The sequence below is a fragment of the Meriones unguiculatus genome, chromosome 19 (genome assembly GCF_030254825.1).
Source record: "Meriones unguiculatus strain TT.TT164.6M chromosome 19, Bangor_MerUng_6.1, whole genome shotgun sequence".
NCBI lineage: Eukaryota > Metazoa > Chordata > Mammalia > Rodentia > Muridae > Meriones > Meriones unguiculatus.
The window spans coordinates 31,266,556-31,291,496 of record NC_083366.1 but is presented as its reverse complement, the minus strand read 5'-3'; the positions used below and the strand labels follow the sequence as shown (position 1 = coordinate 31,291,496).

Genomic DNA, 24,941 nt, shown 5'->3' with positions numbered 1-24,941 from the left:
TTCTCACAATGTTTGGCCTGGCCTTTTGGTTACGCCTGTGGTTCTTCTCCCCCAGTAACCTCAGGTCAGGGGTTCAAGTCCTTGGACCTGTGGACGTGAGTTCCTACATGCAGCTTCTGCACATTAACAGCTCAATAAAGCAATGTGGAGTAAAGGCAGGGGCGCTGTTTCAACAAGACCAAAATAAAATACACCACAAAGTGAGACTTTTCTGATTTCCCTGTTGGAAGATTTCACATTAAAGTGGCACAATTAGCAGGCCTGGAAACAAAGGTCCTGGCTTGATTTTTGTTTCATTTTATTCTTGAGGCAGGGTCATGCCACGTAGCCTGGACTGGCCTGGAACTCTAGGACAACAGGCATGGGCCACTGTACCTGACCATCCTTGTCACTCTTCTGTCTTCAACCATTTCACAGTAATTCTGGATCCTGCTCACTGCCAACATCCTGAGGGTGACTCTGACCAACTGGTGTTGGTCTGATATTCTTTAGGTGATGAGAAATCAAGTAGAATGAGCCAGGCAATAGAGTTTTGACTTCTGGGAAACATTGTGTCTTAGCAGGGTCCTCTATACCATGAAATCTATAAACTTTTGACCTCTCTCTCTCTCTTTCTCACTCTCTCTTTCTGACTTGGAGTTTCTGTTCTGTCCTTGTGGCCCACACTTCCGATTCTTTGAGCAGAATTGACTGTGTTGATGTGAGAGTGAGCAGGCCTGCCCAGGCCTGTGGAAACTCTGCAAATAGGAAAGGGCAGGTCTCCACAGGGCCCTCGAGGTAGTGAGTGTCTGTAGGCTTTTGGGGGATGTGGCTCCCCGGGCTCTACCTTGGGACTGTGTGAGGCTGTGCAGAGATGTTTGGGCCCCTTCAGGGGCCTCCTGCAGTTCTCACACACACATTCTCTCTCTCACCACACACACACACACACACAAATGCACACACATGAACACGCATACGTATCTTGGTGCACAAACACTATTTTTCTCCTTACCTCTGTCTCTCCTTTTTCATATCCTCCCCACCCCCATCACTAAGAGAAGAAAACACTGCAGAAATCCTGTGGCTCCCAAGCCGGCTGGCTTTGTTGCTGCCCTGGAGAGACAGGGACAGGCAGGAAAGTAGAAAACCAAAGCAAGAGTTCTCTCCGTTCCTAGGGGAAGGCCTGGCTGGGAGAATAGGAGTGTTCCTGTGGTGGTTGGAAAGTCTTGGGATGTACACTGAAGAGCTGGGGTCGGTGAGTGTGGGGCTAGTGAAAAAGGCTTCTTAGAGGATGAGGAGAAGAGTAGCCACTACTTAAATTGCACTAAACGTGGTGACACCAGAGAGTTAGTGCTTTCTCTGGTTGCTCCTAAGACAGTGTGTTGCTGTAAAGCGCACCTTGGCTTTGAACTTGGAATCCTCCTACATCTGCCTCCTGAGCGCTGGTATCACAGGTGCGCCACTGTGCCTAGACACCCAGTTATTAAAAGCCCCGCAGAGAATCCAACAGAGCCTGCACGTACATGGGAGGCCCGTGTAGCTGGTGTGGGCCTGGAGTGAGAAGGCCCTAACCGCAGATGCCATTCCATCCATCACCAGAGTGGACCCTGAGCATGCCCCACGTTCCAGGCTGAGTCTCAGACTTCACTCAGCACCCCCGAAGAACCATCTCTGAGCATCACTCAAGACTCTCACACCTCGTCGGTGGAAACTTAATGAGAAAGGTTGATATTGCAACTACTTGTGGCTGTGATTTTATGAAGGTTGTTTTTTGGTTTTGTTTTTTTTTTTAGGGAGAAGAAAATGACTTTCCAGACAGCACTGGAGATCCCCTTTCAGGTAAAGGACTGAGCAGTTACCAGGCTTCAGCAGCAGCCAGGCAGATACAGTAACACTATTAAGCGAATGTGTATATCTTGAGTGTAGCTTCATAGCTATTTGACAGTCAGCAGTTAGCTTTCACCTGTGTTGATGAGTGTGTGAGTGTGTGTACACGCGAGTTGTGTGAGTGTGTATGTGTCTGAGTGTGTGTGCATTTTTGAGTGTGTGTATGTTTGTGTGTGAGTCTGCAGGGGATGTTGCTTATTCCTGTGACCCAAACACCTCTGAGGAGCCTGGTGTTGGCACACACGTTTGGAACCCTGCCTCTTTCATGGATCTGTCCCAATCTCTTTGTGTGCCTGAGGGGTTCACTTATCGAATGTGTTTGGCTGGTGAATTCTCAGTCACTTCCGTATAATCCCTTCTGAAAGGCCGAAGTTACCCCAGAGAGGGCAAGAGATTGCGGGAGGGAAGAGCCCATGAGAACTGTTTACAGCCTGCGTGCAGAGTAGAGAGACTGTCCATTCCGACTTGGCACAACCAACTACACGGCAAGGTGTGTCTTCATCTAAGTCTTCCCCCACCCACCTGAAAGATGAGTAGAGAGGCTTTTCTCTGGCGTGGGCCCCCTTGTCTGTGAAAGGTTGATTGGAAGGTTTACTATTTGTGCCACCATCGGGACCCTGCACACTTCCTGTGCTCTCAGCCACTGACCTGTAGTTGCCCCTTGAGACTGTGGTTTCCATCTCAGCCCTGCATCTGACGCCCCCAAAGGAGCTGTGACCAACCTCCATGCCCTGCTGGCACTCCACACTAAATTGAAGTAAAGACCTTGGTGGCCCCCTAGATGTAAGGAGGATTTCCCCCAGGGGTTGGAGGAGCTCAGTGGGTTCTATCTCTAGGGAAATAGAGGAACAATTGTTTCTTAAGAGACATTATCCCACACCCGAGGCTGTCCACTGGGCTGTGCTGGCTGTGTGCTAGAAGCAGGCTTTAACGGGTGATGTGTCTTTAGTCCTTGAAGCTGCCTTTGAGATTGGTGTCATTACCTGTGTTCACAGAGGGAGGCAGGGCTTGCCTCTCTGCCCATCCAAACCACTCACCTGTGCAGCAGATAATCTGCATGGCCACAGGAGGCCTTCTCCATAACAAGACTTTCTTATCTTTCTTTTCCTTTCTGGGCCTCATGTGATCCAAGCCTGCCTTGAACTAGCTCTGTGGCTGAGAATGCCCCCCAGATTTCTGATCCTCCTTCCACTCTACCCACTGAGATATCTCTACATCTCCTTGGAAGTAACCAACAGGACAAGAGTTCCTAAGGCATCTGCATGAATTTTCATAGAGATCTGTTTCTCAATCATCTCCTCTCTTTCCAAATCCAGAACCGGCCCATAATTTTGTGTGCGGAGACCGATTCTGCACTGTTTCCCAGCAACGTGTGCTCCCTGTAGATGGCAACGGGTCTACCCTTCCCTCACTGTGAATTCTCCCCGCCGCTTCTGAAGTGCAGTTAGGACAAGTGACACATGTACTCAGGAGCGACCCATCTACCCCCTTCCCTGGAGAAGCAGGGTCCTCATGTATCTGCTCTGTGTATTCGCTCTGTGTATTAACTGTGTGCATGTCTGTGGCAGTGGGCAGGGCTGACCTCCTTAGACAGGGCCTCGGAACTCACCACATAGATCAGGGTGGTGAGGAACTCACAGAGATCCGCCTGCCTCTGCCTCCAAGTGCTGGCGTAAAAGGTAGGCACCACGGTGCCTTACCCAGCTTGTGATTTTAATAGGCAGCTTGAAATCTCCTCGTGTAGCAATTCATGTGGATTCCAGCATTGCTCTTCTGCCTTCTTTGCTGAGGCAGGTCTTTTAATCAAACCCTAATCTTCTCAGCCAGCTTGCTCTGTGGATCCCCTCTCCACCTACTGAGGTCGGAGTTGGGCTGTCACACTCAGCATTTGCAGGAAGTCTGGGGGTCTAAACTTCAGTCCTTACACTTGCTTGGCAATTACTTCAGCCACTGAGCCATCTCCCCAGGCCCCTACTTTATCCTTGAGACAGAGTCGTGCCAGGTAGCCCTGGTTGACCTGGAACTCAGGCTAGCATGGCAACTCTTTACCAGCGGAGACAGCTCCCCAGCCCGCCTCTGTTCAGATTCCTTACTCTCTTCCAGCCGCTGCTCAGTGACATCCTATGTCGCAACCTGTCATCTTATCGTAAAGGTCACACACCCCCACGACTCTCCAAGCCTGTGATCTTTAAACCCGAATCCAGACTCCAGAGCCAGTGTTGTGTAATCGACACTGCATGTGGCCGAGTCCACAGCATGGCACCACCAAGGGCTTTAGTGAGTGGCTTCCTGATAACCCTTCCCCACTCACCTCACCTCCCACTCATGTCGTTGCCTTCTGGTTATGCACACTGCTGAGAGGACTGAAGCGGGGAAGGCCGCCCTTCTGGGGTGGAGCCGGTTCTTGGGTGAGGCCCAGGCGAGAGCCCGGTGTGCTCCTCGGCCTGCCTCCAGCTCCCTGCACACCCCCCGAGGCTGCTGGCCACACTTCAGACGGAGCCTCTGTGAGGGAAGAAAGCAGATAGAGCAGAGGAATGATAAGGAGGCTATAAATTCTGAATGAGAGCTCCCTGCCATTCCCCATGACACGTGTTTTCAAATATGTGCATGGAGCAGGCAGACCAGTTTTCTGTCCCTTCGAGAAGTGCTGAGGGGTTGTGCAGTCATGATGACATCTCCACACGCTAAGTTTGGCATCAGGGCTGTAGGGAGGCCGGTGAAATGGGTTAGTAGGGGAAAGTGCTCTCACGTGCGGAGAGAAAACGGACTCCTGCGATTTGTTCTCTAACTTTCATTCGATGTGGCACACACACACCTGAGCATGCATGCATACACACACAGACACACACAGACACACACACACACACACACAGCAACAACTGTAATTTTTTTTTTTTAAAGCTGTCAGGAGCAGGTGATTGGTGTGTGCATAAGCATGAGTTGGTCCTGGAACCCTCAGTCTGGCCAGTGGCACTACATACGAATGTGAGAGCAGAGAAAACCACGGGTGAAAAAGGAAGGCGGTGTTATCAGCTCTTGCTACCATTCCCAGGTGGACAGCCTTCCGCTGCCACTAAAAAAGTGGTTCTCAACCTGTGGGTCGTGACCCCTTTTGGGGGGGTCAAATGAACCTTTCACAGGGGCTGAATACCAGATATCCTGCATATCAGCTATTTACAATTAATAACAGTAGCAAAACTGCAGTTATGAAGTAGCAACAAAAAGAGTTTTATGGTGAATTATATCAAAGAGTGTCAGCATTAGGAAGGTTGAGAACCACAGCTATAAAGGTAACACTGTGGGGGCTGGAGAGATGGCTCAACTAGCAACCTTGCAGAATGAGGACCTGAGCTCTGTCGCCTGCAGCCATGTAGTCACCCACATGACTGTGACCCCAACACTCAGGAGGAAGAGGTCCCTGGGGATCCCTGGCCGGCCAGCCTACCCTACTTAAGAAACTCCAAACCAGTGAGAGGAACTGTCTTTTGAAAAAACAGAACAAACAAAATAGGCCCCGTGGGTAAAGTTCTTGCTGTGTACCTTCCTAGCAGTAAAAGCCGGGTGCCTCGGAGGCAGTGGATGTTGGTAACATGAACAGTGGGGTCCAGATGATCAGGTAGGTCCCTGAGGCTTCCTGACCGGCCAGACTCGCCTATTCTGTCAATTCCCGGCCAGTGAGAATCCTTGCATTCAAAGAGAGGTGGGGGAAGGGGGGAGTGGCACCCAAGGATTGACACTCAAGGTTCTTCTCCACACACACCTACCACACTTGTATGCACACTTATATACACACAGAATAACAGTGTGAGAGCAATGAGAAAGGACTATCCTGGACGATTCCAAGGATGGCTGTGTGACAGCTAGATGATGTCACCAATATGGTAGAAAAATAAAGGGAGCATTGCATGTGTGTGTGTGTGTGTGTGTGTGTGTGTGAGAGAGAGAGAGAGAGAGAGAGACAGAGAGACAGAGAGACAGAGAGAGAGAGAGAGACAGGCCAGTGGCCAAGCTGTGCCCTCTCTGTCCTCCTGCAGGTGTCAGCAGAAACCAGCGGTGTAAGGAAGGCTGTTCCTGCTCCTCCTGCTCCCCCAGGGTCCCCACCATCAGCGACTTGCTCAATGATCAGGACTTGCTAGATGTGATCAGGATAAAGCTGGATCCCTGTCACCCGACCGTGAAGAACTGGAGGAATTTTGCCAGCAAATGGGGCATGCCCTACGATGAACTGTGCTTCCTGGAACAGAGGCCCCAGAGCCCCACACTGGAGTTCTTATTCCGGAACAGCCAGAGGACTGTGGGCCAACTGATGGAGCTCTGCCGGCTTTACCACAGGGCTGACGTGGAGAAGATCCTGCGCAGGTGGGTGGACGAGGAGTGGCCCCACCGGGGACCCTCGGACAGTTCCATGCCCTTCTAGCATCCCCTTCCATCACGGGCCTTTGGCTTGCTGGACCAGCATGAGTCACTTGGGAGGATGTGCCTTTTCAGACGAGGAGGTGGAATGGGCAGCGGTTGTCCCTGAGGCTGGTGGCTTGTGGAAGGATGGGTTCTGTTTCGGTGGCAGGTGTTTCCTTTTTTGCACATCTGTTTTAATTTAATATTTGAACCTGGAGTTGGGGGAGGATGTTTTGTAGGTCACATAGGGCCAAAGCCTATGTTTGGGACCAGAATCATGCCAAGGTGGAAAGAAAATGACCCTCTCCTTAAATACTGTCAAAGACTGCAGTGGGATCCCAAACTGTCAATGGCTCTGGATATGGCCACATTATACAATGCAGAACCTCTGCATTCCCAGCCAAGCGAAAGATGGCGTGGAGAAGCCGCCCTGGCCTGTGCATGGTTACTGTTTCTGTTGTAAAAGGCTTAGGAGATGAAAAAGATACTGTATGAGGTGGCCCGGGTTCAAGGGTCATCCCTTTTATTCAAACAGTTTTGTCAACTATGGGCCATCATTGGACTTAGTATTTTTAAAAGAAATGCAAAGTGTGTGGTTTGTGGGAGAGCAGAGAGGGTTAGTGTCATGGGAATGGTATTGACCATAGTATTCAATATGCCCTGGGGAGATGGCTCAGTGGTTAGAGTGCTCACCATCCAGGCATGACGGCCACCGAGATGAGGGGATGATGTGGCAGCCGCCTGTAATGCCAGCATTCAGAAGCTACACTAGTCACGTGGGTGAGTTTCAGGTTCCCCCCGAGAGACTCTTTTCTCAGTGAACGGCGTGGACAGCCCCTGAGGAAAACTCCCGGCATCAGCCTTGGGGGTCTGTGTGCGCACATGCTCATACACGTGCTCCAACAACAACACGCGCGCACACTGCCTGCTTGTTACCCGTCCTCTCTCTTTGCTAGCCTAGCCTCTGGTGGTGAGCTACAAGCTGGTGAGAGACCCTGTCTCAAAGCAAACAAGCTGGACAGTGTCCTGAGGAGCAGCGTCAGAGGTGGTGCTCTGGCTTCCGCACGCACGAGTGCTCAGAAGAGCACAGACCTATCTGCAGATACACTTGTTACATTAAAATAAACAGAAAGGGAGAGATGAACGCAGAAGGTGATTTTCTAAACCACCTGGTTTTTGTTTTGTTTTGTTTTGTTTTGTTTCCTCATAACGATTAGGTTTTCCCCTTAGGTTGTTGGTAAGTAAAACCAGCTTCTCACCCACTGTGAACTCTAATCAACCAAGTCTACAATGATGCTTGTCCATCACCCCTGGTTCACTTCTAATCACACCTACTCAGCTTCCCTGCTCAGATTTATCACACGTCCACTTTACTTAAAGCCCCATATGTTAAAAGTGACAGCTAATGATCAAATGCAGACATTTAAATGCTTTTTAAATTTTGTTTGGATGTTTTGCCTGAATGTACATCTGTGCGCCATGAACACGCATGGGGAGGTTAGGAGAGGGTATCGGACACCCTAGAACTGGAGTCAGAGGCGTTTATCAGCCTCCGTGCAGGTGCTGGGTACTCATCTTCTGCAAGAGCAGCCATTAACTGCAGAGCCGATCTCCCCAACCCCTAACTGCAGAAGTCATGTGCATTGTGGACCTGATCTAGGCTACCTGCAGAACTTGACAGGGGGAGGGGCCGTCTAACATTTCACAGATGTGATTGGTTGCCTTGCTTTCTCATTAAGCTGTTCTCACGGGCTCTCCCAGCCCAAGCTGCTCTCACACTCACTGTGTAGCAGAGGATGACCTTACATTTCTGGTTGCCTGCCTCTGCCTTCCGAGTGCTGGGGCACCACGTCTGGTTTTGCTCTGGATCCTTAGAGCAGAAGCAGCTGTAGGGAAATGAGAGGGCTTTGGAAATCACTCTGCAGGAAGGAACTCAGAGGTAAGAGGGACAATGGAGCATTAGGCTATGCCAGCCCTAGCATACCAGTGTATCTAATAATTCCCCAGGGCTGACCTATGTCTTGTTGACACTGTCTGGTCAGGTGTTTCCAGAAAGCCCCTTCCCTCCCAGCTCCACCCAAGCGGACTTGTCACTTCATCCCAGTTTGTGACCACCACAGAGGAAATGGAGCGTGGGGAACCCCCGTTCTGTTCCCTTTCATCAGCCTCCTCCTACCCCTTCTCTGAGCCTGCCTTTCCCTGACAGAGAGAAAAGAAGGGAGGAGAAGAACTCCAACTCTTTGTGCCTGGTGAGAAGATATTAAAATACCTTTGTTCCTAAACACTCCCTCGCCCAGATGGGCTGAGGTGCCTCAGAAGGCCAGAAGGCGCAGGGAGGAAGGGTGTGCCTCTCTACCCACGTCCTCAGCTCAGTAGAAGCCCTGCTCCACCTAAAGCCTCAGGCCGGACTCTGGTTTGGAACCCAGCAGCTGAAATGATGGCTTCCAACTCTCTTCTGTGGGACAAAACAAAAAACAGAAACAAACAAAAACCAATTCCTAATGGTTTTTAAACCAGGAACTAAGATAAAAAAAATCTCCCCATAGAAACCACCACAATTCATTCATGGGGATTAGGGTATTACAATAGGGTTTCATATAGCCCAGATTCTTCTTAAACTTGATATATACCTGAGGCTGGTCTTGAGCTTAGGATCCTCCTGAATTCATCTCCTGAATGCTGGGGTTGCAGGGATGTGCTACCATGCCCACCCAAACTTGAGTCCCATATACCACAATCTTCCAGAATGAATATTTTCCGTACCTGGCCTGGGGCAGCCGATTCTGAGGAAAAGTTTCCAGCAATTCAGCCTCCAAGCTGAACCCATCATGATGCATCTCTAGAACACGGCTCTGGTTGTTAGGCATCCCCTGAACTTGCCTTTCTAGGCAAGTTCAAAACTAGATCAAAACTGTCAAGCAGGGCTGGAGAGGTGGCTCAGCATTTAAGAGCACTTGCTGCTCTTCCAGAGGACTTGGGTTAGGGTCTCAGCTACCCACATGGAGTGGCTCAGGACTGCCTGTAATACTAGCTCCCGGGGATTTGACACCCTCTTCTAGCCTCCCGTGATACCCACGAACACATAGAATACACTCACACAAACACACACAAGCGAACCTCTGAGAGGCAATCTCAAGTGAGGGCTGAGAATGTAGCTCTGTTGGTAGAGAGCTTGCCTAGCATGCCAGAAGCCCTGGGTTTGATCCCTAACTTGGCACAAACCGTTGTGGCGGAACATGCCTGCAGTTCCAGCCCCTGGGAGTGAAAGCAGAGGATCAGAAAGTTCAGAGTCACCCTCAGCTACAAAGTGAGTTGAAGCCAGCCTTCGATATATGAGACCCTGCTTCAGAAACAAAAATGCCATGCAAGCCACGTGTGCTGGTGCGTGACCGTCACCCCAGCATTTTCCTTGCGAGGCTTGTTGGGAGCATGGCATCAGCGGAGAGAAATGTGCTGGGAGGTTTCTTCAAGTTCACTCCGACTCTAAACGTAAAACAACTTTGATCTGTGTTGCATAAACAAAGCCAAGGAGGAGTCTTGGCTGCAGTACAAATCGGCTTGCTGGAAGTTAACTTTATAACCAGTAAGTTCTACAGAGACATGCGGACCCTGGCGCTTCACGGGGCAGAGAGCAGTGAGCAAGGAGGTCACCTTGCCACCAGTATCTGTTTTTATCATTTTGAGTTATGTGTCTGCGTGTGAGTGTGTGCACATGAGTGTAGGCCTTTGTGGGGACCAGCGGCGTGAGGTCCCCTGGAGCTGTCATTACAGGTGGTTGTGAGTTGTGGGAGTTGGGAACTGAACTCACATCCTCTACGAGAATAGTATGAGCTCTTAACTGATGAGCCGTTTCTCCATCCCATCATCATTGACCCTTGAGGACTTTCCATTCTTGGGAACCTGTGAGCATGATATAAGCTGCTTGGGATGAGGTTGCTTTCCAATTCCAATGTCGAAATCTCCCCAGCCATGTTTCCCAAAATATTTTTCTTTAAGCAAAATTTCCATCTGTAATGTTCTGGTGCTGAGGCCGTATAGCATATACTTTATTTGGTTGCACTCGTGAATAGTCAGATGAAAGGGGAGGACTCAAAGCCACACTGGACAGCTGTATGCAGAGGGACAGACACACACTCTTGGGGACCCACACCAGAGGAGCAGACAAAAACGTGGGATACAATGTTAGCGCGGCAATGTTTTAAGCTGTACTAGGATGTCCGGCCCGTGCCTCTAAAAGACCGTACAAAGCAGCCACTTAATTCTGTAGCCGTGAATATTAATTCTTCAGTAACACAGGAACTCCAGCCCTAGACGTAAAACAGTGTGGTTCATCCTGTGCAATAATTTTTATGCAGTGCTGCCCCCTGCTGGAAGATACACTCTAAATCAGTTTCCTTTCAGAGTCTGGCTCCGGTAGGTGCCTTCCAGGCTGCGCCACCAAGGCGAAGACAAAAAGGGTATGACTGCTCTGTCCACAGACACTATAAGGGGGGCCTGGCCGAGATGGAGCTTCTTTGTCTCCAGGATGTGCCCCGCGCAGTGGCTGCAGGGGGTCTCATGGTCTGGTACTCATCCGTTAGCACGAATGGGCTTTTCTCCTCAGGGACCGAGGGTACTGCTGTCTGTTTGTGTCTCTCCCTCTCCCAGTTTAACACCCAAGGATGCCAGGATGCAGTGGTCTTGCCCTCCCCTGTCTCCAACCATCTACTTTACAAAGAGATGTACTTTTAAAGACAAGATTAATAACAGAGACCGAACAGATTTTTCTCTTCCATTTTCCTCCTTTTTAGGCAGTTAAACAGATCTCCTTGGGTTTTGAGTGGAGACTTCCCTCCATGTCTTTTTAAGTTTTAACCACTCCTGCTACCCCTGATTTATAGTTTTTCTCCCACTTGAAGCCATGATGTTTCTGTCTATGCCACTTGTTCAGAGCCAGTCATACGAGTATGCATGTCTCAAATCACTCCTTTTCCACTGGCCAACAATATCCCCCCACCTCTGAGCTGGCAGCAAACATCTGCTTCACATTCTCACGTATACATACAGAAACAACAATGCCATAGGCCTAGCAATGCCAAACCACTCTCTACTCTGGGTGCTCTAAAACCAAAGACCAATAATATCAACCCTAGTAACTGAAAGGCACACACCTAGTTCTGCCCAGGCAGCGACTGAGAAAGTTTTGTTGTCTCATTGCCTGCCTGGGACACGGATCCCACCCCTGAGTCTTGGGTACTTGGTTATAAGTGCACAAGGAAGGATGAGTCTTGCTTCTGTTGTCTTTAGAGAGAATAAAAGCCAAGATGCTGGGCCAAGTGCTGGGGCTACTGGAGTCTCAGCACTGGCGGATGGAACGCCTGTGGGTACGCCAGACCCAGACTTGGTGGGTCAGGTCTTGAGGCTGCCGAGGAGTATGGCTCTGGGAGTTACGTCTGGCAGGGGATTCCCGGATGATCAGGTGTACTAAAGGGACTGAAGTGGTCAGCGATGTGACTGGAAATGCAATGAGGAAGTCGCCCTGCTCTCTTGAAGCCCCTCAATACTTCCTGGGTGCTCTGTGCTTTTCCATTTTGTGTGAGAGTCCAGGGACCGCTGTCCTCTGCAGCACCCCCTTGGGAACACATGCAAGCCATTCCAACCTGAAAAGGCAAAGCTTCTGAAATCCCTGCATCTCCGGGATGCTGTCCACATACCTTGGTGCTGTTCTTTGGCTCTGTCTACATTCTCATCTTCTGTATGATTCTGTTTTTCTTAAGAACAAGGAAATGTTTTTATAACTGTAATAATGGGTGCTACAAAATTAAAGATTGATGTCAACTACTATTCCAGTGCCTCATTTTTTAAACATGTATGTGTTTCTGGGAAGGGGTGTTTTGCCTGCATGTACATGCATGTAGAGGCCGGAAGACAATTTTGGGTGTTGGCCTCACAAACACACACCATTCACCTTCTTTAAGACAGGGTCTCTCATTGGCCTGGAGCTCATGGATTCAGGCCAGGCGAGATGGCCAATGAGCCCAATAGATTTTCTTGTCACTGCCTCCCCAGCGTGGGAATAACAGGTGCATGTCACCACGCCCAGCATTTGTACACTGGTTATGGAGATCAAGCTCAGATCCCCATGCTTGAACGAAAAGCACTTTGCTGACTGAGACATCTCCTACTAACTACTTCGTGCAGATTCCAGTGTGGTCATCAGCTCACATGTCTTGTTAGCCCATCATCCCTTATTTGAGCACTTGATGGTTTTCTGAAATAAGTCCCAGATGCTGGGGATGCTGAGATGAAGGGCACCACTGTGCAGAGACAAAGTCGCTGAAGGTAAGGACCAACGGGACTAGGGAATGTGGGCAAAGGTGGTCCAGGCATAGGCCCAAGATGCATTGAGCAGGAGGAAAGATGAGCAGTTAGCCTTCCAAGAGGGTCTCCAGTGTACTGTGTCTGTATGTGAAGGCTCACCTTACTATGACTGCCTGCCTCTTTCCACTCAGTCCAACCTCTAAACTGTTAGAGATCCATGGGCTTACCGCCTCTGATTGCAGCCTCATCAACACCCCTGCCCCATGATTCATTCTTACAGTTTTGTGTCCCACCAGAGTTCTCCATGTCCTTCATCCACCAGCATCTCAGGCATCCTTAAGACTCTTCTCTTCCTGGTCTATTTCCCTTTGGGTTGTTTTGGGTTTTGTTTTTGATACAGGGTCTCACTGTGTAGTCCTGGCTGCTCTCCAAAGCAATACTTCAACCTTTGCCATCTGAATCAATGATTGTGTGTGTGTGTGTGTGTGTGTGTGTGAGAGAGAGAGAGAGAGAGAGAGAGAGAGAGAGAGCACAGACACACACATGGGTACACATGATGTGGGCTATGCATGCATGTGGACGCTAGAGGTCAATCTCCAGCTTTCCAGCATCATTCTTCTGGTGCCAGGGTTTCTCTCTGGCCTGGATCTCAAGTGTTAGACTGAGCTGGCTGTTAGCAACACACCACCCACCCACACACACACACCTGTGTCTGCCTAGTAATCACTAGGATTACACCTGGATCTCAGGTGTTAGACCGAACTGGCTGCCTAGCAAGCCATACACACACACACACACACACACACACACACACACACACACACACACACACACGGGGATCCCTGTGTCTGGCCCTCTCTCTTTAGACTCATTCCAGTCCACATCTCATATTTTATGTGACTACTAGAATGACCCAGAATCAAAAGCAAAAGCAGATGTTACCTGCTTGAATTCCTGTCTTGAAAATATCACATTTGAAAACATCATTAACAATGAAGCCTTATTATCATGGTTGCCTAATTGCAGTTCAGAAACTCCACGTAAAACGCAATTTCAGAACAACTAAGAAAAAAAAATGCAGCCTAAGTTAAACACACCCTTGGTACCTGTACCCGGCCAGAGGTCCATAGAGATCCATGATGGAGTCGCTTTCAGGGCTGTTCATGAAAACAGGCAGATTTTTTCACACATCACTTTACAGAAAGTACATAATGAACACTGTCTTCCCTGCTCCTGGTAAGCCTCCTGCGCTGGGAACAAGCAGGGTAACCAAGATGGTGACTTAATACGTAAATATTAGACTGGGAAGATTTCAGAGAGATGGGGCGAGATTCCTTCACCCTTCCCTCAAAGCAACTATCAGCTCTAAAGCGCCAACTCCCAAGGAGCTAGTCCAGAGAGATCCCTGCCAAGGGTTGCCCCACCTGTGATCTCTCAGGTCTTGTAATCTCCCCCTCCCCACCCCCAGCCTCGCTTGCTTACAGAGCCAGGTTTCCCCCATTGCAACCAGCAAAAAAGACGCTTTGCAAAATTCGTGCCAGTATGTTTAACACTAAAAGGGTTTTTAAAGGAATACCAACATAGGACAGGGAGACGGCTCAGTGTATCAGCAAACCTAATAAACTGAGTTCAGTCCCCAGGACCCACGTGGTGGGAGGAGAGATCCAACTTCCCCAAGTTGTCTTCTGACCTCCACATTTGTTACTGCTGTGTGGACATGTAAAATCAATAAGCAAAAGTCATTTTAAAAAGTTACTAACTCTATACTGACTCTTTCAAAATGTCAGTAACTTCTTAAAGGGAATTCTCAAAGCTGTGCCTCCAAGTATCTAAGGGGTGTGTGTCTGTGCGTGTAGGAGGCACGCAGGGTAAAGCTAACAACCCCCAAGGACTCCCTCCCCACCCCCAGCAACCCGCTTCCTCTAAAAAGGCCCTGCCTCCCCAAGGCTCCCCAATCTCCCCAAAGATGTGCCGCCAGAAGGCAACCAGGAGTCCTAACACAGGACCCCGCAGGGGACGTCATATACAAACCGTGGCAAACCTACACTTTTCATCTTTGATCTGAATTAAGCAAATGTGCCTCCACTTCAAGCTTCCGGCACCACCCCGCCCCAGTCCTGGGACACACCTATCTGAAGCCTGAGCAGGGAGAGAGTCCTTTTTAAAGCTGCATGACTTCCCCACAGGAATGGTGGGAAGCTGGACTGGCTGGCCAGCCACCTGCCTTCCACCTCCTGAGGGGTCACAGGCGCACATCCCTGAGCGTGGCTTTTCTGTGGGTGCTGCGGACCCTCATGCTTGAGTGACAAGTACTCTGTCAGGCGGGCTGTCTCCCTAGCCTGTGAACGAGTCCAGTTCTGGATGCTGGGACTGTGTGCAGTCATTCTGTCTTTCCAACCTTGAGGGCCTCATTCGGAAAGAACCCTCAGGACAGGCCAGTCTGGATCCCTTGGTGGATGCTGTCATGTGCAAGTGATCTGGAATCATCCGGCTGTTAATGAGGAACTTCTAAGATTACCACATACACCAACTGCGAGAAGTGCTAAAGGTCATCTTGAGCTGGAACTTTACCCCCAAACCCTACTCCAACAAATGGCCCTGTTTTCAGAAACTGCACAGCCTTCAGTTAGGGCCTCTCCTCCCAGAAGGTCCACAGTTGAGGCAGCTCTTGGGACTACTCTGTGCTAGGCAGAGTTTGACGGGACAAGCACCTAGATGTGACCTTTGCTTCTAGGTGGTGCTGCTATCTGCAAACGCCTGCGCCCCAAGTGTCTAGATAGGTGGGTGTGCTGCTGAGAAAGTTGGATTGGTTTTCAATAAAAAGATAAGGAGGAATAAGGTGAAGGAGAGAGGGAGAGAGGAGGGACAGAGGAGAAGAGAGAGAGAGGAGGGAGAGATGGAGAGAGGAGGGACAGAAGGAGGGAGAGAGGAGGGGGAGAGGGAGGAAGAGAGGAGGAGAGAGGAGGAAGAGGGAATGAATGCATAGTAAGTAGGGCCAGTGAAATGGCTCAGCAGGTGCTAGTCCTTGTCAAATAAGCCTGACAATCTGAGTTTGATCAATGGAACCTGAGGAAAAGTAGGAGGAGAGAACTGACTCTGCAGAGCTTTCCTCTGACTTCTATGTATGCGCCATGGCAGGTGTTCGCACACACAGAGAGAGTGAGAGTGAGTGAGAGAGAAAGATTGATTTAAAAAAAATTTTTTTTTAAATGCTGACCCCTGGGCTAAGTTTTTCTTCTTTTCAAGATTTATTCTTAGCTGGGTGTAGTAGCTCACAGCTGTAATTCCAGCTCTCAGGGGGCTGAGATACTTAGTGAGTTCCAGGCTAGCCTTGGCTGCAGAATGAGACCCTGTGTCAAACAAACCAAAAGAAAACAACCCATTCATTTCCTAGAGGCTCCATCTCCAGAGTCTTACAGAGCCATGTCCAACAGTCAGGCCCTGGTGTGACTTGGGCCACCAGCGGCTTTGCCCAACTCCAGTCACAGCTTCCTGGAGCATTTTGTTCTACAGATTAAGAAAGTGAAGATACGCACATCACATGGAGGACACTGGGCTCCCGGGCCCGTATTCAAACCAGGATGACTTCCTGCCTAGTCATGAGATTCAAGTTCCTCTCTGCTACCAGGAATCCATCTCTCCACCGTCCGACTGTCCTGTCCTCATGATTGACGTGTCCACCTAGTCTAAGCACTGGCAGAGTCTCTTCTGTTGTCCAGACTGTTCGTTCATCTCTAAGGAATAACTAGGGGATCCAAACGGGTGTCTGTAGCAACTTACGACAGTGAAAACTACAGGCGAATCCTAGAGAAAACAAATGGATGCCTTCTCTGCAATAAAAGCCTTGGGGATAATGCTTGTCCGTTCAGCATGGCCGGGTCTGGGCAGTTGTGCCTCTGTGCAAATTAGAGGAAGATGCAACCTCAGCACAAAAAAGCACACTGCACACACTGGCTGAGCTGCCATGTCTTCCTTCAGATAGCCATATTCCTGCATCACAGTCACATGTAACCTGCCAAATAAATAAATAAATAAATAAATAAATAAAGAGCTGCTCTGCCGGGGGCCTATAATCCCAGCTAATCAGGATGCTGAGGCAGGAGGAGCAAAAATTCCGGGCTAGCCCGGGCTACGGACTGAATTCAAAGGCAGTCTGTACAACTTATTGAGAGCATCTCAAAAGAATTCACAAATGTGAAAACAAGTCTGTGGTTGCTAAGGATACAGTTCTGTGGCAGAGTGCGCTTGCTCAGTGTGCACAAATCCCGAGTGCAAGCCTTGGTATCAGTGGTGGCGGGGGTAGGGGTGGGGGCGTGGCAGGGGAGCAGCTTCACTCTTCCCATTACTTCAGACTTACTAGGATTCATTATTCTCATCTTCCAGCTCTTGGATGGAAACTTTCCCATCTTCTCCTGACCCCCATTTGACCCTCCCTAGACCTCCTTTCTGGACCCGTGACTTCTGATTTCCATGTGGTTCTAGATCCTGCTCACATCTTTGGCCTCAGTCCCCTCTGAGTTCCAATGAGAGGTTTCCTAGTAACAGCCTCACTGCTCTCTCAGCATCCTTCCTGCCACTGTAGCTGGACGATTTACTTATTTTTAATTTTCTATTTATCTTGTATTTGTATGTGTATGCACGTGGATGCATGTTTCTGTGCCCCGGGTGAATCTGGGATCCTGTGGAGCAGAAGAGGATGTCCAATGCCCCGGAGCTGGACTTAAAGACACTTGTGAGCCGCCATGTGGCTGCTGGGAATCGAATCCTGATCATATCTCCGGTCACTTCTTTGTTATCTATTGTTTCAGTGTGTATTGCTGGCAGTCAAAGATCAGCTACTTGCAGGAGTAGGTTCTCTCTCTCCACCACACAGGCCCCAGGCCTCAGGTCACCAGGCTTGGCAGCAAGTGCCTATATCCACTCAGCCATCTGCCAGTCTTTAAGTGAATCCGCATAGGTAGCCCTTTCTCTCCTCTCTCTGTCTACCTACCACATGCTCTCACTAGGGTGTGCTACATTGACACAGAACCAAAACCATGGGGCCAACTTATTGTGGCCTCAAACCTTCAGAGCAGTTAGCTCAAATAAACTGTAGCTCTTTCCAAGTTAATGGTTTCAGGTCTTTGTTATGGTAACGGGAGCTAAGTTGGTTAACCTTTAGCAGACTGAGAAGAGGCAGCTTCTCTTCTGAAAACCCCAGCGAATGGGGAAAAGTCCAGTACCAGACCCTTCTGTGAAATTTCACATATAGTTGGTGGGGGTAACAGTATTTTCTTATGAAAGAGTTCCCACAAGTAAAGATGGTAGAAATGATACATTAAAAATTACTGATTTTTGGTTCCTACTGAAATAGTGATTCTAAGCAATGACCATCAACAGCTTGTGAAAGGAACTTTTATTCTCCTGTTTCAGTTGTCTTTTGAGGCTTAATGCCGCCTTCTGTTAATGTAGTCCTGGAAGCTTCTAGCCTCCATACCATGTAATCTAGGCCTAGAATGTTTTCAGCCTCTGAGAATTATTGCTTATTAAGCTCATCCTTTCTTATTCTTACTGAGCTCTGGGCTGGTTGGTTCAACTTAGCTGTTCTGGCTCAAATTCCTCTCAGCTAATTTATTCAATCTGGCCCCTCAGCCTCTGAATTGCTCTGCTTGGCCTCAGATTAACTCCAGCAATCTGCTCTAATCTTCTGGCTCCTTCTCATTCTCTGACTCATTCAGTCTTCACTTGAGTTTTCTCTCTACAACCTGTCTATTACTGGGACAGTAAAACCGCTTCCTCTCTCTCTCATTGCCCCTTAAATAGTTTCCCTTTCCTCTGGGCATTTCCTATTCTGCCAAGTCTTTCTCTGGTTTCACTGTTTCTGCCACACAATTAGACATCTCTTACAAACATGGGTGCTTCCTTCTACAAACTAACTTTATCTTCATTGTTCGAGATTAAAGTGTGTACTACCACACCTAGACCTAAGCTTTTCTTTACCCGCAACTTGTTCTATACCAAGCTGTCCTTGAACTCAGATCTGCTTGCCTCTGTCTCCTGGATTAAAGGTGTGTTTGTATTCCAGCTGGTTCACACAGACCTACAGGGTCTTTGGATGTGATCTCTTGCCAGAACAGCCATGTTCTGAATTAAAATTCTTCTACAGTAGCTATATACTAAAGTTATCTGATCAAAAGCCGGCATAAAAACTGGGGGTGTGGCTCTAGAGGTGGCATGCTGCCAGCATACCTGAAGCCCTTGGTTTAATCCTCAGCACCACATAAACCAGGTGAGATGTCCGACACTCTCAAACTCAGGACTTGAGAAGTAGAGGCAGGAGGATTGGAATGTGAAGATTTTCCTCAGCTACAAAGAAAGCACGGCCCACGGGGCTACAAGAAGCTCTTAAAAAAAAAAAAAAAAGCGGATGGGCACTTTGGACACTTTGTAATAGGTGGATCAGTCTAGCAACGTCTAGATGCAAGTTTCAGGTTAGATTCACAAGGAAGATGAGGAAACTTACTGTCTCCTGATGAGATACAATTACAAGTTGTGGTCCCTATGAATTCTTGTCAAAGAACATTGAAAATGGAGTGAAGTTTTTGAGGATTTGCTTGTGAAGTGGCCAGTGGTGGGCATGAGGTGGGTGAGGTTTGTTAGTGAGATTTGTCTGAAGTATGTCAGGCTACACTGATTGTTGCCACAGCTGGATCGTGAGTGCACAGACATCCATCACACTATACATAACAATGTATCAACAATGTATCAGCTCCAGGAGGGAGCTGGAGAGATTGCTTAGTGGTTAAGAATGCTTGCGGCTCTCAGAGAACCGGAGTTTGGTTTCCAGTATCCACCTTAGTGGGCTCAGTAACACTTGTAATTTCAGCTCCAGGGGCTCTAGCACCCTCTTCTGGCCTCAGAAAGTACCCACACCCATGTGCACATACCTCCCACACACACAAAATAAATAATGAAGAGAAAATTAAAAATACTTTAGTGTTTGAAAAATCACCTTTAGTTCTGGTCCACTTCAACCGACCACTGAATGTATAATTAGTGTTTTACTTATTACTTTAAGGAGCTGTATAAACACATGCTAGAAGTAAATTAGCAGAGCCAGAAGGTCTGCTTCAGTGCTGAGACTGGGCCCCTGAGGGAATCCTTTTAGTGAATCTCAGCTATTGGGCAGGAACAAGCGAATGTTATGTGTAATGACAGTCTGACTTCAAGAGAATTTAAGCTACAAGAAAGTCAACTTTTTGTACTAGTCTACCTCTAGTGAGCACATATCTTTGGTCTCCTCCCTTTAATATATATATATATGTATATATGTGTGTGTATACATGTATATATGTATGTATATATAGATATTATATATAGTATATTATATATACTTAATACATATAGATACTATATATAGTGTATATATACTAAGAGAATATATATATATATACTTTTTCATATATCAAATACTTCAATATTTTCCAGCACTAGCTTGTTATTTTCAGGGGAAAATATTCTAAGAAATAGAGCAGTATGTCATCCTTCAAGATGTGTTGCTCTAATTTACTCTTTTCCTAAGATCTCTCCCATTACTAATATTCTATTATTTTATGATATAAGCAGTTCTAGAACCTTGCTTCTTCAGCTAAAACACTAAGGCGTGGGACATGAAACCTGTAGAACATAAGAGGTAAGCTTTGTGACTGTTGAGGGGGCCTGGCTCAAGGGAGAAGAGGTTCAGTGCTCCTAGGTGCTGCCGCTCAAGTGTGGGAGACATCAGGTCAAGGGGAAAGAATTCAGGGCCGGGAGACAGGTGCATCCCAAACATGAGGGTCTACGTATGATCTTAGTATCCACATAAAAAGCCAGGTGTGGTGGTGTGTGCTTGTAATCCCAGGCCTGGGGAGCCAGAGACAGGAGGATGCCAGGAGCGTGCAAGCCAGCCAGTCTAGCCAAAGCCAAAAGTTCCAGATCCTAGTGAGACATTCCATCTCAAAAAGCAAGGTGGTTTTGACTCTGGAGGAACCAGACCCAAAGTTAGCCTCTGGCCTCTACCTGCATCTGGTTGTTAGTCACACGATGGTGTTTCAAGTCTGACTTTGAAGAGAGAAAAATCCTGAGAGGGAGTACTTGTCTGTTAGTAGAGAGTCTAATCCTGGCCCAGGAATCATTGCGAGTGGGGAAGCACAAATTGGCTCTTATAGTGTGTACAAGATCAGCATTTTTTGTTTGTTTGTTTGTTTGGTTTTGGTTTTGGTTTTTTGAGGTAGGGTTTTTCTGTGAACTGTTGCTGTCCTGAACTCCTTCTGTAGATCAGGCTAGCCTCCATCTCTGAGATCTGTCTGCCTCTGCCTCCTGCCAAGTGCTGGGACTAAAGGCACGTGCCACTACCATTCACCTGTGATAGCACTGTTGTAGTAAATTAAAAGAAAATGATGAGTGTTGGGCTATATATTATTTGTTATTAGCCCTAAGATTATCACCATGGCATTATTTAACTCACTATTACAAATAGTGAGACATAGACACCTGTTAGGTTTGTAATTGTCTTATTTTCCTTGGGCAGAACAGATATTTCACTTATACTGTCTCAATATCTTCACCATCATCCCCCATCCAATGCCACCCATCTTAATCCTCCTTAATTGGACTATCTTTCATCCATAATCTCATGGTACTTGTTTATATTCTTCATCTAGGCCTTTTCATGCCATTATTTGAGTCCTTCCTCAACCCACGTGGTGTTTTCTCCAGGCTAACCCATCCTGGTGTCCTCCTCCTTTCTCTCATCCTGCCCATCTGTCCTTCCTGTGATTCCTCTTGGGATTCTCCAAAGCCCAGGGACCTTAGCCATGCCTACCCCATTCTGCCCTGCCCAGGTATAGGCTATTAGGTACAATAACCTAGGCAGGTTTACACAGAGGGGACAGTAATTAGTGTCAGACCAACCTCCAACATGCAGCCACACCTGGATACTGCCTGAGAGAGGGCTGGGAGATAGAACAAGGCGACACAGAGAAGGACACCAAGTCATTGATCAAGGTGCTGATTTATTGAAGGGAGAGCCAACTATATAAAAGCAGGAGAAAACAAGGAACTTTCTTTATTGTAACCTCATATATGTGTCAGCTGGCAGCTTCTCCGAGGACTCACTCAAGGTTGCACGGAACCAGCTATCTGGCTCCCAGGGTAGCTCAAGGTTGCACGGAACCAGCTATCTGGCTCCCAGGGTAGCTCAAGGTTGCACGGAACCAGCTATCTGGCTCCCAGGGTAGCTCAAGGTTGCACAGAACCAGCTATCTGGTTCCCAGGGTAGAGCGAAGCCTGCTTAATCTTGTTCCCAGGAACAGCGCACAGAGCTCTGTTCCTATCTTGTTCCCAAGAATAGAGCTCCCTAATGCAAAGCGTGCCGAGGTCAGTCTTTCAGAGGCTGACTGACTGCTAAAGTCAGAAGGCAAAATTTTATTTACCAAAGACCACTGCTCAAGCTCAGCACCAGATACGCACTCCATTTTGGCTAATATGAATCCACTCTGGCTGCCATACAACATGGCATTTAAAAAAAAAATGGACAGATCAATTCAAGAGAGAGTTTTATAAAAACTTTTTTCTTCATTGAAACATATTAAGTCACAGTGGAAAGAGTTCTTATTGTGGCTCACGGTTACAAAGCCTAAAAGCTGTGGTTTTGAAGTCTGTTGTATTTGTCTTTTAAAAAGCAAAGCAGAAGACACATGTAATCTTAGTATGTGGAAGAATGATGCAGGACTGAAGAGTTCAAAGCTAGTCTGGGTTACATAGGACCATAATGTCTCAAAAACACCCACTCCTCAAAAATGAAAACCTTTAAAAAAAATAAAGGATTTGTGTGTCTGATATGTATGTCTGTACACATGAGTAGAGGAGGCTGAAGAAGCCAGAAGAGGGTGTCAACCTTTGGACCTAGTATAGAGGAAATTTAATTGGAGCAACACAGCTACCGTGGATGGAATATAGACACGCCCTTAGTACACATCTTTAATCCCAAACAAAGAAGGTAAAGTTAGTTTGTAGAATGAATCAGGAAGGTTGGAGTTCTTGTGAGTTCAGGGCAGGTCAGCAGAGGCAGTTAAAAGCCAGAGAATGAGAAGGAGCTGGGGGTTTAGAACAGATTGCTAGAGTTAGCTTGAGGCCAAGCAGAGCGATTCAGTCAGAAGCTGAGAAAAGCTAGGCGATGAGTTTGAGCCAAAACAGTTAAGTTGAACCAGCTAGCCAGAGGTCAGAAAGAGCTTAGAAAGGGTGAGCTTACTCAGTAGTAAGTCTCAAGTAAGTAAGGCTGAAAATATTCTAGGCCTAGATTATATTGTACAGAGGCAGGAAGCTTCCAGGGTGAGGCCTAGGGTAGCAGAAGGAGGCACTAAGCCTCTGAGACTACAATTACATCAGGTGAATAAAAGCGTAGGTGCTGGAAACTAGACTCAGAGCTTCTGAAAGCACCATATGCATTCTAAACTGCTTGGACATCACTCCAGCCTCGGTGAAAACCATCCTCTAACCTTCCACTTCCTTGCTTCTTGGTCCTTCCCAACTAAATGCTTTGCGATGTTTATGACTATTATTTCTGCCACTTTTACAGCTCTTATTTTTTCACTACTTCAAAGTCAGTGACTTCTGCTGCTGTGCCCATTGATCCTGTCTGTGGTCTTTGATCCTTCAGAGCAACCTGGATGTTCTGTTTTGGGGTACATGTAGCCATTCCCAGCAGGTCTCTAAAGCTGACATTTCTTTCTCTCTCTCCCTGGATTTTTTCTCCCCAAGGCTCTGGCCAAGGCTGTTTTCTCCTCCTGTCTGCACTCCTAGGGGGCCTTGTTCCCATGACCCCACCTCACCTTCCTCCCATCCAGCAGGCTCAGCATGCTGACGGCTTTGGTTTTGAGAACACGCAGCTGCTCTCCAGAGCCCCAGGACTTTGCACTAGCTATTCCCACAACGGGGAATGCATCCAGCACTGGGGTGAATTCATCTTATTTTAACCTTGTAAAGAAGTGCTAGACTCAGGCAAATAATGTAGGAGTCAATCTAATTCTTAGGGACCTCTTTCTTTAGAGACATTGCACTAGGTGCTGGGAATGTGTAAGGCAAATTTCCTATCTCAGTCTAACAACCCAGGAATTGTAGTTAGAAGCCTGCTGTACCCAACAACAACAAAGCCAAGCAGTGCACATCAAGGGTTAAATCCAGCTATTCCAGAATCTCGAGGAGTGAATCAAATTTAGAAAATGGACAAGAGAAAGAAAGAGGAAAAGAGTAACAATGAATCAGGACACAAAGTTGCTCCTGAAAGGCTTGTAATAAATTCATGTTCAAAACAAACAAAAAACTACCCACAACACCCACAAAACCAGAGGAAAAGCCTAACGGCCATGTCAAACCCATCCATCAAAAACAAACGTGGACAAAAGTCTAGAAAAAGAACTGTGGGCCCATTAGTGCATCAAAACTAGGTAGCTCAGTCAGCTGTTCAAAGTACCCTGCCTTTTTCATTTTTTTTACTTGTATTTCTGTTCTTTCTTTTTTGTTTGTTTTTTGTTTTTGTTTTTTTGGACAGGGTTTTTCTGTGTAGCCTTGGCTGTCCTGGACTCGCTTTGTAGACCAGGCTGGCCTCGAACTCACAGAGGTCCTGCTTCTGCCTGGGCTTTCAGGCATGCGAAACCGCGCGCGCTCGGGTACTTGTTTTTTTTTTTTGTTTGTACAAACCAGGCCAAACTGTCAGCAGTGCAGGCCCATGACGGTGCAGTTAAATGTTTATTGACCCTCTATTCTGCTCAGAGTCGAGCACCGCACTATCTAAACTGTTTCCTAAGAAAGGGTCCCACTCAGCAAACCCCAGCGCAGAATACTGGCAAGTCTCCCAGTGTTGACATGGGTGACCAGCTCAAAGGGTGGGGTTTCCTCCTGGGACTAAAGAGCTACAGGCAAAAGAAGGAGCGGCTGCTAAATCCGATTGGCTCACAGCCTTGTTCGGCTCTGACCCGAGAAGGCATAAACGGGAGGGCCCCGGCTCCAGCCACCTCCGCCCACAATTACTTTTTAAGTGCATTTTTATCACCCTTAAGATAGGGTGTCTGTCCAGGGTGACCCAGAACTCCCTAGGCTCTCTCCGTTAAGGTCTCCATGATGACCTTGCATGTGTGATCCTCGTGCCTCCATCCTCGCAAGCTCTGGGATTACAGGCGCGTACCCGGCCCAATTCGTGCGGAGCTGGGTGGAAGCCAACCTGGGGGGTTCCAGCGCGATAGGTGAGCCACACCCCAGCCCTGAACCTACCCAGACACCCAACTCCGGCAGCCAGCGTGGCCTGCACTGATGACAGGAGGGGCCGGTAGCCCTAGCTCGCCGCGCTCGGACGCCCCGCCTCT

At 48.0% G+C, this 24,941-nt stretch overlaps 1 protein-coding gene across 2 annotated transcripts in view; it reads left to right on the top strand.

Moving 5' to 3' along the window:
- The window catches only part of Edaradd (EDAR associated via death domain), a 43,089-nt gene extending 31,005 nt beyond the window's left edge, over positions 1-12,084 (top strand). For both annotated transcript variants that reach the window (XM_060373127.1, XM_021655379.2), the window contains 2 exons: positions 1,773-1,818; positions 5,901-12,084. In XM_060373127.1, coding sequence (XP_060229110.1) covers positions 1,773-1,818; positions 5,901-6,283 — 429 coding nt within the window. In that variant the 3' untranslated portion in view covers positions 6,284-12,084. The remainder of the gene's footprint in view (positions 1-1,772; positions 1,819-5,900) is intronic.
- The last annotated feature ends 12,857 nt before the right edge of the window (positions 12,085-24,941 follow it).